General features: G+C 34.9%; 1 protein-coding gene across 2 annotated transcripts in view; it reads left to right on the top strand.

Moving 5' to 3' along the window:
- Window positions 1-14,259, top strand: part of EIF5B (eukaryotic translation initiation factor 5B) — a 95,548-nt gene that overhangs the window by 62,080 nt on the left and 19,209 nt on the right. For both annotated transcript variants that reach the window (XM_077915047.1, XM_077915046.1), the window contains exons 11-14: window positions 5,495-5,602; window positions 5,789-5,899; window positions 8,620-8,687; window positions 9,241-9,382. In XM_077915047.1, coding sequence (XP_077771173.1) covers window positions 5,495-5,602; window positions 5,789-5,899; window positions 8,620-8,687; window positions 9,241-9,382 — 429 coding nt within the window. The remainder of the gene's footprint in view (window positions 1-5,494; window positions 5,603-5,788; window positions 5,900-8,619; window positions 8,688-9,240; window positions 9,383-14,259) is intronic.

Below are 14,259 nucleotides of genomic sequence, written 5' to 3'. Positions count from 1 at the left end.
TAAGTTAGGAATCTTGTCTCTAGCTGCTTTTAGGATTTTCTCTTTATTTCTGATATTTGCAAGCTTCACTATTATATGTCATGGTGTTGATCAGTTTTTGTTGATTTTGTGTGTCAAGGGGGTCTTCTCTATCTCTTAGATATGAATGCCTCTTTTCTTCCTCAGATTAGGGAAGTTCTTAGCTGTGATTTGTTCAAATACACTTTGTGGACCTCTCTCTCTCTCTCTCTCTCCACATACTCTGGAATCCAAGAAGACGAATATTATTCCTTCTCAAACTGTCACTTATTTTCCAGAATCTCTCCTCATGGGCTCTTAATTGTTTTTCCCTTTTTCCTCAGCATCCTTCCTTTCCATCAATTTGTCTTCTATGTCACTCACTCTCTTTTAGTTCATTAACTTTGGCTGTAAGAGCATCCAGGTTTTTTATTTTTATTAAAAAAAATTTTTTTTAAGATTTTATTTATTCATAAGAGACACACAGAGGCCAAGATAGAGCCAGAGGGAGAAGCAGGCTTCCTGCAAGGAGCCCGATTTGGGACTTGATCCTGGACCCCGGAATCATGCCCTGAGCTGAAGGCAGATACTCAATCACTGAGATACACAGGCATCCCTAGAGTATCCAGGTTAGACTGAATTTCAGTTAAAGTATTTTTAATTTTGGTCTGATTAGATCTCAGTTCTGCAGTAAGAGAATCTCTAGAGTCATGCATTTTCCAAGAGCACCAATAATTTTATAATTGTAATCCTGAATTATATCTCTGACATTTTACTTAAATCCATATCCATTAGATCCGTGGCAGAGACTATTACTTCTGGTTCTTTCTTTTGTGGTAAATTCTTCCTTCTAGTCATTTTGTTCAGTACAGAATGGCTGTAGGAATGGGCAGAGTCAAGAGCATCAGCCACGACCTAAGTAAAATACACCCTAGAAAATTCCAAAGAGGTCAAGGACCAGAAAACAAAAAGGCCATGAAAGTGAAAAACAAACAAAAAAAGTAAAAATTTAAAAAGGTGGGGAAGGAAGTGGTGGGGGAGAGAATATAGTCTCAAGTAGGCCAAGAAGGTGATCTACTTGGTTTTGAGTGTATTTTGTTCCATATTTTAGAAAGTACTAAATTCCGAAGTTATAAAGCAAAACACAATAAAACCCCAAAACTTTTATATCTACAAAGATTAAATTGAATACATTGAAAGGAAGCCAAAAATGAAGGATGTATCCTTGACATGAGTGTCAAAAAGGGAAAAACTTAAAAGGGAAGAATTGATAAAATATTACAGTTAAGACAGGAAAAAAGAAAATAATGGAAATTTTTAACCTGAAAGATAAGTGAATTATAAGGAAAAAACCTTGAAATCTGTATAATACTATTTTCCCTCAGTCCTGGAGTTTCCCAGTGCTGCTTGATCAGTAGACTTGATATTTCCCTGTTCTTCCAGCTGTTCTTTTGGGGGATGGGCCTGCTATGCTAATTCTTAAGTGTCTGTGCCTGGGCAGAGATGCCCCACCCCTTGCCAGGTGGCTGGGCTCCTCATGAGCTGTTTATCCTATGAGACCTTTGTTCTCTAGAAGCCGTGCCTCTCCAGGGTGAAAGAAAAAAAGCTGGCGGTTGACAGATCTCCAGCCGGCAGTCTCTTAGTGCACACTGGCTCAGATCCTCCTTGGAAAGCTTGTGGGCACTGATTCCTACAATTTGGAGAGTTCTGGGAGAGGTATTGCCATCTTGTGCACTCCCCAGCTCTGCCTCTCCCAGAGGGAACGTGGATAGCCCACTTCTGTCTGCTGCCAGACCAGGGGGCAGAGAGCACTCACCCACTGGAGTGTGCATCTGCTCTGCCTCTCCCAGGTGCCCGTGGAGGGTTGCTGCGTTCCAGTCCTTTACTGGGACTTAGGACAACATCAGTCCCACCATCTGACCTCAGTTTATGGTTTATGGCACAAGTTGAGCTTTCTCCCTGGCACCTCCATTCATTCTGTGTCTCTGGGAATATTGAGACTTCACTGCCCCTCCTGCGATTCTGCTCTCTTTCACTACTGAGCATTTTTCAGGCAGGAAGACTTGGGAACAAATTTCTAAAGGTCCTGATTGTGCACTGTATGGCTGTCCTGCAGCCAGCTTATAAAGGCTCCCCTTCTGCTTTTCTCCACACTCCTACCTTGTAAGAAGGAATCACTTTTTTTCTTTCTGTAGCATTCCAGCTGTTCTTTTTTTACATCTCAGGTTTATAGAATGTTATAGATGTTTATAGAATGTTATAGAATTATAGAATTTATAGATGTTCAGGATGGTTTGAAGGTTATCTAGCTAAATTTGGTGGACCAGATGAAACTTAGATCCTTACTCTTCTGCCATCTTGCCTCCTCTCTAGGTTCACAGTTTTTAAATTTTTTTTCATTTCTAGTATAAAGAAATACAGTTGAATTTTATAAATCCCATGTTCTGTAACTGTATTGAAATAGTTTTTCTAATAATTTTTTGTGAATTCCTTAGTATTTCCTATATCAGTGGCATGTTCTCTATCAAGGACAATTTTAATTCTTCCAGTCTCATTGTACTTTTTCTTGCCTGATTTCACTAGCTAGAACAATACATTATTGAATAGAAGTGGTGAGAGCAATACTTGCCTTGTTTTTAGTCTTTGTGGGGAAAGCATTCAGATTTTCATCATTAACTATGATGTTAATGGTAGTGCCCTTTATCAGTTTGAGGATCTTCCCTTTTCCTAATTTGTTAAAAGTTCATATCATGAGTGGAGATGGGTACCTTTTCTATGTTTATTGAGATTCTTTTTTCTTTTTTGTATTAATATATATTATGTTGTTTTTCAAATTTAATCCCAACCTTGCATTCCTAGAATAAATCCCACTTGATCCTGGTATATAATCCTCTGTAATATGTTACTGGATTTGGTTTGTAATATTTTGTTGACGTTTTTGTGATCTCTACCCATGAGGGATGTTAATTAGTAGGTTTCTTTTCATACGATTTGTCTGGCTTTGGTGTCAGTTTAAAATTAGCTTCCTAGGATTAGTCAGGATGTGTTCCTTCTTCCTCTTTTCTGCAAGAATTTGTGAAAGGTTGTTTTTCCTGTTTTAAGTGTTTGGCAAAATTTACTAACAAAAAGTTTTTCTTTGGGAAGACTTTTTTTTTTAAGATTTTATTTATTTATTCATGAGACACAGAGAGAAAGAGGCAGATACCTGGGCAGAGGGTGAAGCAGACTCCCTGTGGGTAGCCTGATGCAGGACTGGATCCCAGGACCCAGTGATCACAACCTGAGCCAAAGGCAGATGTTCAACCCCTGAGCTACCCTGGTGCCCCACGACTAGATTTCTGATTCCGTTTTCTTTACATGTTATGTTTTTACCTTTTTGTCATATTTTCTTTTTCATCTTGAGTCGTTCTCAGTAATTTTTGTCTTTTTCACTATTGTGTTTCATCCAAGTTGTGAGCGTAAAGTTGTTTATGTTATCCTTTTATAATCCTTTGTGTAAAGTTAGTAATCGTGTCTTTTGACTCTGATTTTCGTGATTTGTGTCTCTTTTTTTTTCTTTGCTTCCTCGTCAAACTAGTGAAAGGTTTCTATCTTTTTGATCTTCTTGGACTAGGTGCCTTCAACCTAGTTGAAAAATTCTGAGCACTCTTGAGGCTAAAAATTCAAGATGAAAGGGTCAGCAGGGTTTTTTCCTGGTGAAAGCTCTCTTCTTGGTTTGTAGATGGATGCCTTCTCACTGAGTGATATGGTCTTTATTCTGAGCATGTGCAGAGAGAGATTTTTCTTGTTTCTTCTCTTGTTAAGGATACCTGTTTTATTGGATTAGGACTCTACCCATTTAACTTTAATTACTCCTTAAAGGGCCTGTCTCTAAATGCAGTCACATTGGTAGTTAGGGATTGGATGTATGAATTTGGAAGAGATAAAATTAAGTCTATAATAAATTTCATGGTTCCAAAACATTTCTACATATAATTTTCTAAAATCTATACCAGATGTCCTAAGAATCTCCATTGTTGATAGGAATTTCTAAGGTTTTTTTTTTTTTTTGGATTTTATTTATTTATTCATGAGAGAGAGAGACACAGGCAGAGGGAGAAGCAGGCTCCATGCAAGGAGCCCGATGTGGGACTCAAACCCGGGAATCCGGGATCATACCCTCAGCCAAAGGCAGATGCTCAACTGCTGAGCCACCCAGGCATCCCTGTAAGTGATTCTATGCAGCCAGATAGGGTTCAGCCCTGGGATTGAGGAAACACTCATTAAGAAATCCCCCCCCCCCCCAAAAAAAATCCCCAGCTACAGATGATTAAGTGCTTATTAATTTTTGCTGTTACAGACAATGCTGCAGTGAACAAACACTGTTGTACACATGTATTTCTCTATGCTTATGTCATTGCTTCAGGACAAATACTTATAGATATAATTTTTGAGTTAAAGTCTATACTGCACTGTGCTTCAGAAAATTTTAATGCTATACCAAGAGTGGGAGAAAAAGGTAAACCATATCAAATTCTAACTAAAGTTATGATGTTTGCATTTGAGTCATAGAGAGTATAAAACTCTTGTGTAGTATTCCTTGTTAGTAAATGCATCTGATTTTTGACATTCCAAAATCTTTTTTCATTCTATTTTCTATAGAAATATCCAGTGTTAAGTGGTAGAAATGAAAATAAAGAACTTTTACAAAAATGGTTTTTAGATGGAAAATGTTTTGTAAATTACTTCATATTTTTTTATACTTCATAATTTTGATGAAAGTCTTATCTTACTCATTTGAATGTCAGCTTTACTGTACATGAAAGTTGGCATTTCAAAGAGCTGCTGTCATGTGTGTTTTTGTTTGGTTCTTTGAAAGCTGAAGTATCTAGGTAAATGCTACAAGAGAAATACATTGTGATGCAAGGACATGGTTCTCATGCCTAATGAGTGGTATCTTAGGAAGGTAGGAAATACCATTGGACATCTTAGGCTGAAGATGAAATCAACCCTCTCAATTGAAAGGTTTTATCGGGTTTGTACACTGGATGGATAAAGTTTAAAAATAAATTGCTTTAAGATATTTTATAGTTTTGAAGTTCTCATGAAATTGTTTGAATGCAAAAATATATCACCTTTTATGTAAACCCCCACGTAAGCTAGAGTGAGTACTGTATGTATACTGAATTGAATATAAGATCAATTTCTTGTATTCTATTAAATAAGCAATGTATAAAAGTGTTCAGAGTTTCGGAGCCAAAATTTTACATTATTTCTACTCATATTTGACAGTGTTGCCCTGAAATTTATTTAAACAGGTTTTTCTTTGTCCAGAGGTACTGTGATGGGAATTAAATTGAAAAGTTTATAAGTGAAAAGCAATAATTATGTGTAGTTAAATAAACGAAGAACTTGGATGAAGGTTGTGGCATCCCCTTGCTAAGACCAACATAGTTTAAAGAACAGTAATGATAGGGTTTGAAATAATAATTTTGTGATTTTTTTTTTTCATTCCTAGAAACGGCGACTTGAACATAGTAAAAATGTAAATACAGAAAAGCTAAGAGCTCCTGTTATTTGTGTACTTGGACATGTGGACACAGGGAAGACAAAGATTCTAGATAAAGTAAGAAAGTATTGTTAGCCTCGATAATAACTTTTTAAGTTAAGTGAATTATACCTTGTAAAAAACTAATAGAAACCAAAGCACATACAGGTAGTTCTTTTACATTAAATAGGTTGCTACTTTCTTAATGCTTTTGCTGCTTTTTATATTTTGAAATACAATTCTCAATCTGCTGTCTTATCCTAGCTTCGTCACACACATGTACAAGATGGTGAAGCAGGTGGCATTACTCAACAAATTGGGGCCACCAATGTTCCCCTTGAAGCTATTAATGAACAGACTAAGATGATTAAAAATGTAAGTATACACTATTTGGTGTGTTTTAATCTCTAACAGAAATTAAGGAATAAATTATTTCAGATGTAGAAAAGAAAGAATATTATAAAGATCCATATGTTTCCTATTCATAATTAACACTTGTGCCACTTTGTTGGATTTTCCTTTAGGTTTTTTTTTTTTTTAACAAAAAACATTAGATGTTATAGGAGCCCTCACTTTTCATTTCCTTTCCTCTTGCTCCCAAAGGCAATTGCTATTTTGAAGTTAGAGTATATTGTACCCCTGCATGTTTTAACGCTTTTACTATAGATTTCCATGTTGAAAAACTTTTCTTCCTCCACCCTTTTTTCTTCTATCAAATTGATTGTATTTTCTTTATCTCTCTAATGTTTTCTACTTTGAAGATACTCAGTTTAAATATCCAAAATATAACACAATAAAGAAAATCCTATAAGCTTAAGGTAAAGCTTAATGAATCATAAAGCAAACACTTTTATGGTCACCTATGTTAGGAGATAGAACCTTGGCCTTTACCTCAGAAGACCTCTATTACGTCCCTTTCCAATCAAAACACTCTTCTTCTACTTAGGAGGAGCTTTTAAAGTATCTCTACCTTTTAATGTGTTAGAGGTTGCAAGCCCATCATCCATATTTATTTATTGAATTATATCTACAGAGAAACTACTTAGTCTATTGTTTGGTTACTCAGGACAGTATGTATAGTGAAGGTAGAATAAATGCCTGATCCTCTACTTTTATTTACCAGCTTTAAAATAAAGAATGGTTTGGTTTTGTCTTATTATAAGCTCCTGGGTTTAAACATACTTACTGTTTTAATTCACTTATTCATCTGGTGAGGTAGTCTCCTCTTTGTCCAGGGATTGACTCCTGAGTCTTTTTTGATTCAGTTTTAGTAGTCTTTGGCTGCATCCATGCTGTTTGATAGAGCAGGATATTTTAGGCTCATCTTCTACACACCTTGCCTCTAGGCTTGGAACTGAGCCTTGTAAAACTTCCCTAGTTCCATTATCACAGAGCAGGTGAAATAAGCAAATTTGGAACTGAGAAGTAACAAAACAGTTAACTGACACCCAGAGCATAAATTATTACATACTGATGCCTCCCTCTTCTTTCTTTGTTTTTAATTATTATAAGAGAAAGGGTCTACAAGTTTGTCTCTAGTTTGTGGAGGGTTTTGTTTTTTTGTTTGAGATTTATGTTTTATGAAGCTTGTTTTCTGGTAGATTCCTATGGAAAGAAGAAGAGGAATAATATTCTTTGAGTTTTTGAATATCCCATAGTTACTTTGTGGCTTTCTTCCTGGAAAGTCAGTTGGCTTCATAGAAAATCCTTATTCACGTTTTCTTTCCTTAAATGTCTCAACTGTTACTCTAGTTTCTTCTCACATAAAATATTGCCTTTCAAGTTTGATCTTAAGTTGGTTTTCATCTTTTAGAAGTAGTGTGGTCTTTCTGCATCTTGGCTTTGATTGTTTTGGATTATTTTTCCAATTATATGGAAATTTTCCAGTTCCATTTCAGTATGTTAAAAAATCTTTATTTTAGGACAGTTTTCTTGAATTAGTTTTTCAAATTCATAATTTAAAATTTATCTTCTAAATTTATAATTTATCTGGTATTTCTATGAGTTAGTCATTGGGGATTTTATATCAGCTTTTTCTGCCGCTTGCCAGAATTTGAAATCTGGTGTTACTTTAGGTTTGTATTAAAGTTTTCAGGATAACTTTTATATGAGAATTATATTGTTTGTATTCCAGACACTGAAGTGGAAGTAATTACAGTGATCAGTGAATTCATTGATTTAAGATCACCAGAATACAAATATGAGATGTTTTACATTTGAATCATTTTGACCTAGATCAGGAGATAAGATTTTGAAAAACCATTTGAAGATTGAGAAAAAGTATAGATAAGCAAGTAAAAAAAATGTGTGTAAGAATTTTGTTGGTCAGTAGAGAAAGAGAAAGAGAAAGTCCTTATTGGGCATGTTATAATTTTTTTTCCATTCATTAAAGAACTTTGTCCAAAAAATCAAATGCTTATGATGTTATTTAAATAAAGCAGTCTTTCTTTAATATTTTAGGTTGATGTAGCAAATTTTCTTTAAAACATACTTTGAGATACTTTTCAAAGTTAGAATTGCTTTAAAGTTGGACCAGATATATTTTTCAGGTAGTCAGAATTTCTTCTTGCTTGTCACCTTTTTTTTTTTTTTTTTTAAGATTTTATTTATTTATTGGAGAAAGAGAGAGAGAGAAAGAAACACAGGCAGAGGGAGAAGCAGGCTCCATGCAGGGAGCCTGACGTTGGACTCGATCCCGGGTCTCCAGGATCATGCCCTGGGCTGAAGGTGGCGCTAAACTGCTAAGCCACCGGGGCTGCGCGCCTGTCACCTTTATATAGATAAGCCACTCCTGCATGGCTGCTGTCATTTGTTACTTACTGATAATCTGCTCAAAATTGGAATACACCATGGTTTTATGACCTTAACAAAGAGAATGTTTTCTCATTTCATATTTTCCCCCTGCAAACTCCTTTTGATTAATGAAAATACTGTTGTGCTTTGCTGGTTGATTCACTGACTGTTAAAACCATTTATTTAGAGAAGGAAGTGGTGATGTTTTTCAGTTTCCATGGCAGAATAATTGTTTTTATAAAGAAACTGCCATTGTTTTGACTTCCTTAATTAAGCTCTCCACTTTTCCCCATCTTTCCTAGTTTGATAGAGAGAACGTACGAATTCCAGGAATGCTCATTATTGATACTCCTGGGCATGAGTCTTTCAGGTAAGAGCAACTTGGGTTATTTGTTGTCAAGCAGACTGCTAGAAACCATTAAGTCTTAAAGTTTAGTGAGTGAGAAAGTCTGATTAGTTAATTTTAGGGTAGTATTTTAAAATCTGTAGTCCCTAAACTACCAATCATTATATGTGCCTTACTGAATAAGTAGTAACTTATTTGGATACTTGTTTTTTATGGATATCTTTTCTCTTTTGAAAGACTAAGTCCTAATAAATACTTGGTCTCTCTTCTGTGAAATCCATTATATGTGGAACTTATTCTGTTGTCTCTTGGCTATATTCCTTAGCACAAAAAACTTGGCCAGTACAATTTGCAGAAATAGTGGAGTAACTTCTGGAACTAACTTATTCCAGCTGATGTCAGTTCACTGTCTGATAAGCATTTGACAAGTTAAGGACTAACAGCATTTAAATTTTAACGCATGCACTTCATTTTGCTTTTTTGATTCAGATTTTACAAAAAATTAATTACTTGTTTCTTTAGGTAAAAATAATTTCAAGATTTTCTATTTATGCATTTTTTTCCCTCTTTTCAACAGTAATCTGAGAAACAGAGGAAGCTCTCTTTGTGATATTGCTATTTTAGTTGTTGACATTATGCATGGTTTGGAGCCTCAGACAATTGAATCTATTAATCTTCTGAAATCTAAAAAATGCCCCTTCATTGTTGCACTCAATAAGGTAAGCCCCCCTGAAGAATTAAATGTGAATACATGCTTCTTAAATTTTTGTGATTAAACAAATGTGTCATAGTATAACTTTTTTTTTTTTTAATTTTTATTTATTTATGATAGTCACAGAGAGAGAAAGAGAGAGAGGCAGAGACATAGGAAGAGGGAGAAGCAGGCTCCATGCACCGGGAGCCCGATGTGGGATTCGATCCCGGGTCTCCAGGATCGCACCCTGGGCCAAAGGCAGGCGCCAAACCGCTGCGCCACCCAGGGATCCCATAGTATAACTTTCATATAAGAATATGTACTCAGGCTAAGTTCAATGTATTTTAACTAATTTATACATACATATAACCACCACCATCAGAATATAGATCATCTCCATATTCCCAGAATGTTCATTCATGTTCCTTATTAGTAAGCCTACCCCCTTTTCAACTCCAAGAACTGATCTATTACTATAGACTAATTTTGTCTGTTTTATATTTTCATAATAATGAAATTATGTAGCGTGTACTCTTTTGGGTCTGGCATTTTCTTCTACTCTTGTTATTTTATATTTATCCATGTTGCATATACTATTGGTGGTTCCTTTTCACTGATGAGTGATAGTTCATCATCTTGATTAATACTACACTTCATTTACACACTGAAGAATATTTGGGTTGATTCTACTTTAGGTTATTAACAAAGCAGCTATCAACATTCCTACACATCTTTGGGTTGAAATTTCTTACTTACTTTGAGTAAATATTTAAAAAGAAAGTTGGTGGTTCAAGTAAGTTGTATATGTTCCATTTAATGAGAAAATGACATTTTCTCAAAGAGTTTATACGATTTTATATTTTAAGATTTCAATTCTGCACATTCTTGGCAACATCTGTTTTACATACAGCAAGTGTAATAATTGTGTAATACTAAATTTTATTGTGGTTTAATTTGCATTTCTTTGATGCCTAATGGCCTCAAAAATCTTTTCATGCATTTACCACTTTTTGTGAAGTAACTATTTTAAAATCTTTGCTCATTTTTTTTACTGGATTGTTGTCTTACTATTGAATTTAAGAGTTCTTTATTGTTGATATAAGTCCTTTGTCAGTGGTTTGTATTGTGGGTACATACTTGTAGTCAAGGACTTGGTTTTTCATTTTCTTAGTGATGTGTTTTGAAAAGCACAGATTTCTAATTTTGGTGAAGTCCAGTGTATGAGAAATTTTTTTTTATAATTTGTGTTTTTTAGATTCTCTGTAAGTAATCTTTAACCACCCCAATTTATGAAAAAATTTTCAGTGTTTCTAGATATTTAACAATTAAGTCTGTGGTATTTTCAGTTAATTTTTGTTCATGGTAGAAATGTGATAACCAACACTTTGTTCTGTTTATGAACTGTTTCTACTTGTTTGCTTGTTTTAGTTTTGTTTTCTTTTTAATTCCACATTATTAGTGAAATCATATAGTATTTGTCTTTCTCTGTCAGGCTAATTTCACTTAGCATAATATCCTCTGGGTCTATCAATATTGTAAATGACAAGCTCTCATTCATTTTTATGGCTGAGTGTGTGTGTGTGTGTGTGTACACATATGTACCACATCTTTATCCATTTAACTATCAGTGATCACTTAGGTTGCTTCCATATCTTGGCTGTTGTAAATAATGATGCAATAAACATAGGGGTGCATCTTCTTTTTTAATTAATGTTTTCATTTTCTTTAGATAAATATCTAGTAGTGGGATTACTCGATCATGATGGTATTTCTATTTTTAATATTTTGAGGAGTCTCCATACTGTTTTTTCACATTGATTGGTTGCACCAATTTACATTCCCACCAATAGTGCACCAGAGTTCCCTTTTCTGCACATCCTCACCAACACTTGTTATTTATTGTCTTTTTTAAACTAGCCACTCTGACTTTATAATAAGGTGACGTTTCATTGTGGTTTTATTTCCCTGATGATTAGTGACATTGAGCATCTTTTCATGTGTCCGTTAGCCATCTCTATGTCTTTGGAGAAATGTCTAGGTTCTCTGCCCATTGTTTTATTTGGATCATTTGTGTTTTGAGATGTTGCTGTGTATATGTTCTTTATATATGTCTGATATTAACTCTTTATTGGATATATCCTTTGCAAATATCTTCTGTCATTCAGTAGATTATGTTTTTGGTTTGTTGATGGGTTTCCATCACTTTACAAAACGTTTTTATTTCGGTGTAGTCCCAATGGTTTATTTCTGTTTACCTTGCCTTTGGAGACACTTGGGTGTCTGACTTTTGGTTTCAGCCTAGGTTGTGATTTCAGGGTTGTGAAATTGAGCCCCACATCAGGCTCTGTGCCCCTCTGCCCCTCCTGCTCATTTATTTATTTATTTCAAATAAATAAATAAATGAATCTTAAAAACAAAAAAAGGAAACGAAAAATATTGATATAGTCAACGTCAGAGAAATTACTGTGTTCTTTTCTAGGAGTTTTATGGTTTCAGGTCTTACATTTAGGTCTTTATTGCATTTTGAGTTTATTTTGTGTATGATGTTAGAAAGTGGTTCAGTTTTACTCTTTTACATGTAGTTGTCCAGATTTCCTAGCATCATTTATTTAAGAGACTGTCTTTTCCCCATTGTATATTACTTTCTCCTTTGTAATAGATAGACCCTATAAGCATTGGTTTATTTCTGGGCTCTCCGTTCCGTTGAATTGTGTCTGTTTTTTGTGCCAGTATCACTGTTTTCATTGCTGTAGTTTTGTAACATTGCTTGAAATCCAAGATTGTGCTAACTCCAGCTTTGTTTGTTTGTTTGTTTTCCAAGAATGCTTTAGCTATTTGGAGCCTTTCTGATTCTGTATACATTTTTAGTATTATTGGTTGCAGTTCTGTGAAAATGGCTATTGGTACTTTGATAGGGATTGCATTGAATCTGTAAATTGCTTTGGGTAGAATGAACATTATAACCGTATTCTTCCATCCATGAGTGTGGTATATCTTTCCATTTGTTTGTGTCATTTTCCCTTTATAAGTGTCCTAGAGTTTTCAGAGTACCAGTTTTTCACCTTCTGGGTTAAATTTGTTCCTAGATACTTTATTCTTTCTGGTACAACTGTAAATGGGATGATTTTCTTGCCTTTCTCCTACTTGATTATTAGTGTATAGAAATGTAAAAGATTTTTGTATGTTAATTTTGTATTCCCCAACTTTACTGAATTCATGCATTCTAATAATTTGTTTTAGCAGAATCTCTGTATATTATCCTGTCGTGCACTAACAGTGATGGTTTTATCCCTTTCTTACCAACTTGGGTGCCTTTTATTTCTTGTGTGTCTGCTACTATTGGGACTTCCTGTGTTATATTGAATAAAAGTGGCAAGAATGGACATTCTTGCTCTGTTCCTGATCTTAGAGGAAAAGCTTTCAGTTTTTCACCATTGAATATGATGTTAGCTGTGGGTTTGTTATATATGGCCTTTATCATGTTGAGGTATGTTCCCTCTAAACCCACTTTGTTGAGTTTTTATCATGAACAGATGTTGGTGTTTGTCAGATGTATTTTCTGAACCTGTTGAGATGATTTTATGATTTTTGTCCTTTATTTTGTTCATGTGGTATATCACCTTGACTGATTTTGGATATTGAACCATCTTTGCATCCCCAGAATAAATCCCACTTGATTGTGGTGAATGATCATTTTCAGTGTATTGTTGAATTTGGCTTGCTAATATCTTGTTGAGGACTTTTGCATCTGTGTTCATCAGAGGCATTAGCCTGCAGTTTTCTTTTCTTTTCTTTCTTTCTTTCTTTTTTTTTTTTATTTTGGTAGTGTCTTTGTCTTGTTTTGGAATTGGGTTAATACTGGCATCATGGAATGTATTTGGAAATTATCCTTCCTTATCTGTTTTTGGAATAGTACAAGAGGAAAATTGGTATTAACTATTCTTTAAATGTTAGGTAGAGGGATCTCTTGGTAGCTTAGCGGTTTAGCACCTGCGTTTGGCCCAGGGCGTGATCCTGGAGACCCGGGATCGAGTCCCACATCGGGCTCCCTGCATGGAGCTGCTTCACCCTCTGCCTGTGTCTCTGCCTCTCTCTGTGTGTCTCTCATGAATAAATAAATAAATAAAATCTTTTAAGAATAAAATAAATAAATGTTAGGTAGAATTCACCTGTGAAGCCATTTGGTTTCAGAAGTCCTGGACTTTTGTTTGTTGGGATCGTTTTGATTATTGGTTCAATTTTGTTACTGGTAACTGGTCTGTTTGGGTTTTGTTTTATTGATTTTCTGGTTTATTCATTTCTTCTAAGTTGTTAAAGTTGTTGGCATATAATTTTTTTTGAAGATTTGAGAGAGAGAGAGAGAGAGAGAGAGAGCACCAGCAGGGGGAGGGGCAGAGGGAGAAGTAGACTCTCCACTAAGCAGGGGCCTTGATCCCAGGATTCGGGGATCATGACCTGAGCTGAAGGCAGATGCTTAATGGACTAAGTCATCCAGTTGCTCCTGCATATCATTTTTATGTAACAGATTCATGGTCCTTTGTATTTCTGTGGTGTCAGTTACTTGTTTCTGATTTTGAGTCCTCTTTTTTTCTCAAAGAGTCTAAAGGTTTATTAATTTTTGTTTCTTTGCAAAAAACTGTCTCTTGGTTCCACTGATCTATTGTTTTTATAGTCTCTTTCATTTATTTCTTCTCTGATGTGTATTATTCTCTTCCTTTTACTAACTTTAGGCTTTTTTGTTGTTGTTGTTTTCCCCCAGTCCCTTTAAGTATAAGGTTAGATTGTTTATTTGAGATTTTTCTTTCTTGAGATAAGCCTGAATTGCTATGAGTTTTTTCTTATAACTGTTTTCACTGTATCACAAAGATTTTGGATTGTTGTATTTTCATTTTTATTTGTCTC

This window comes from Canis aureus, chromosome 11 (assembly GCF_053574225.1).
Source record: "Canis aureus isolate CA01 chromosome 11, VMU_Caureus_v.1.0, whole genome shotgun sequence".
In the NCBI taxonomy this organism is placed as follows: domain Eukaryota; kingdom Metazoa; phylum Chordata; class Mammalia; order Carnivora; family Canidae; genus Canis; species Canis aureus.
This window is presented reverse-complemented; position numbering and strand designations above follow the sequence as displayed.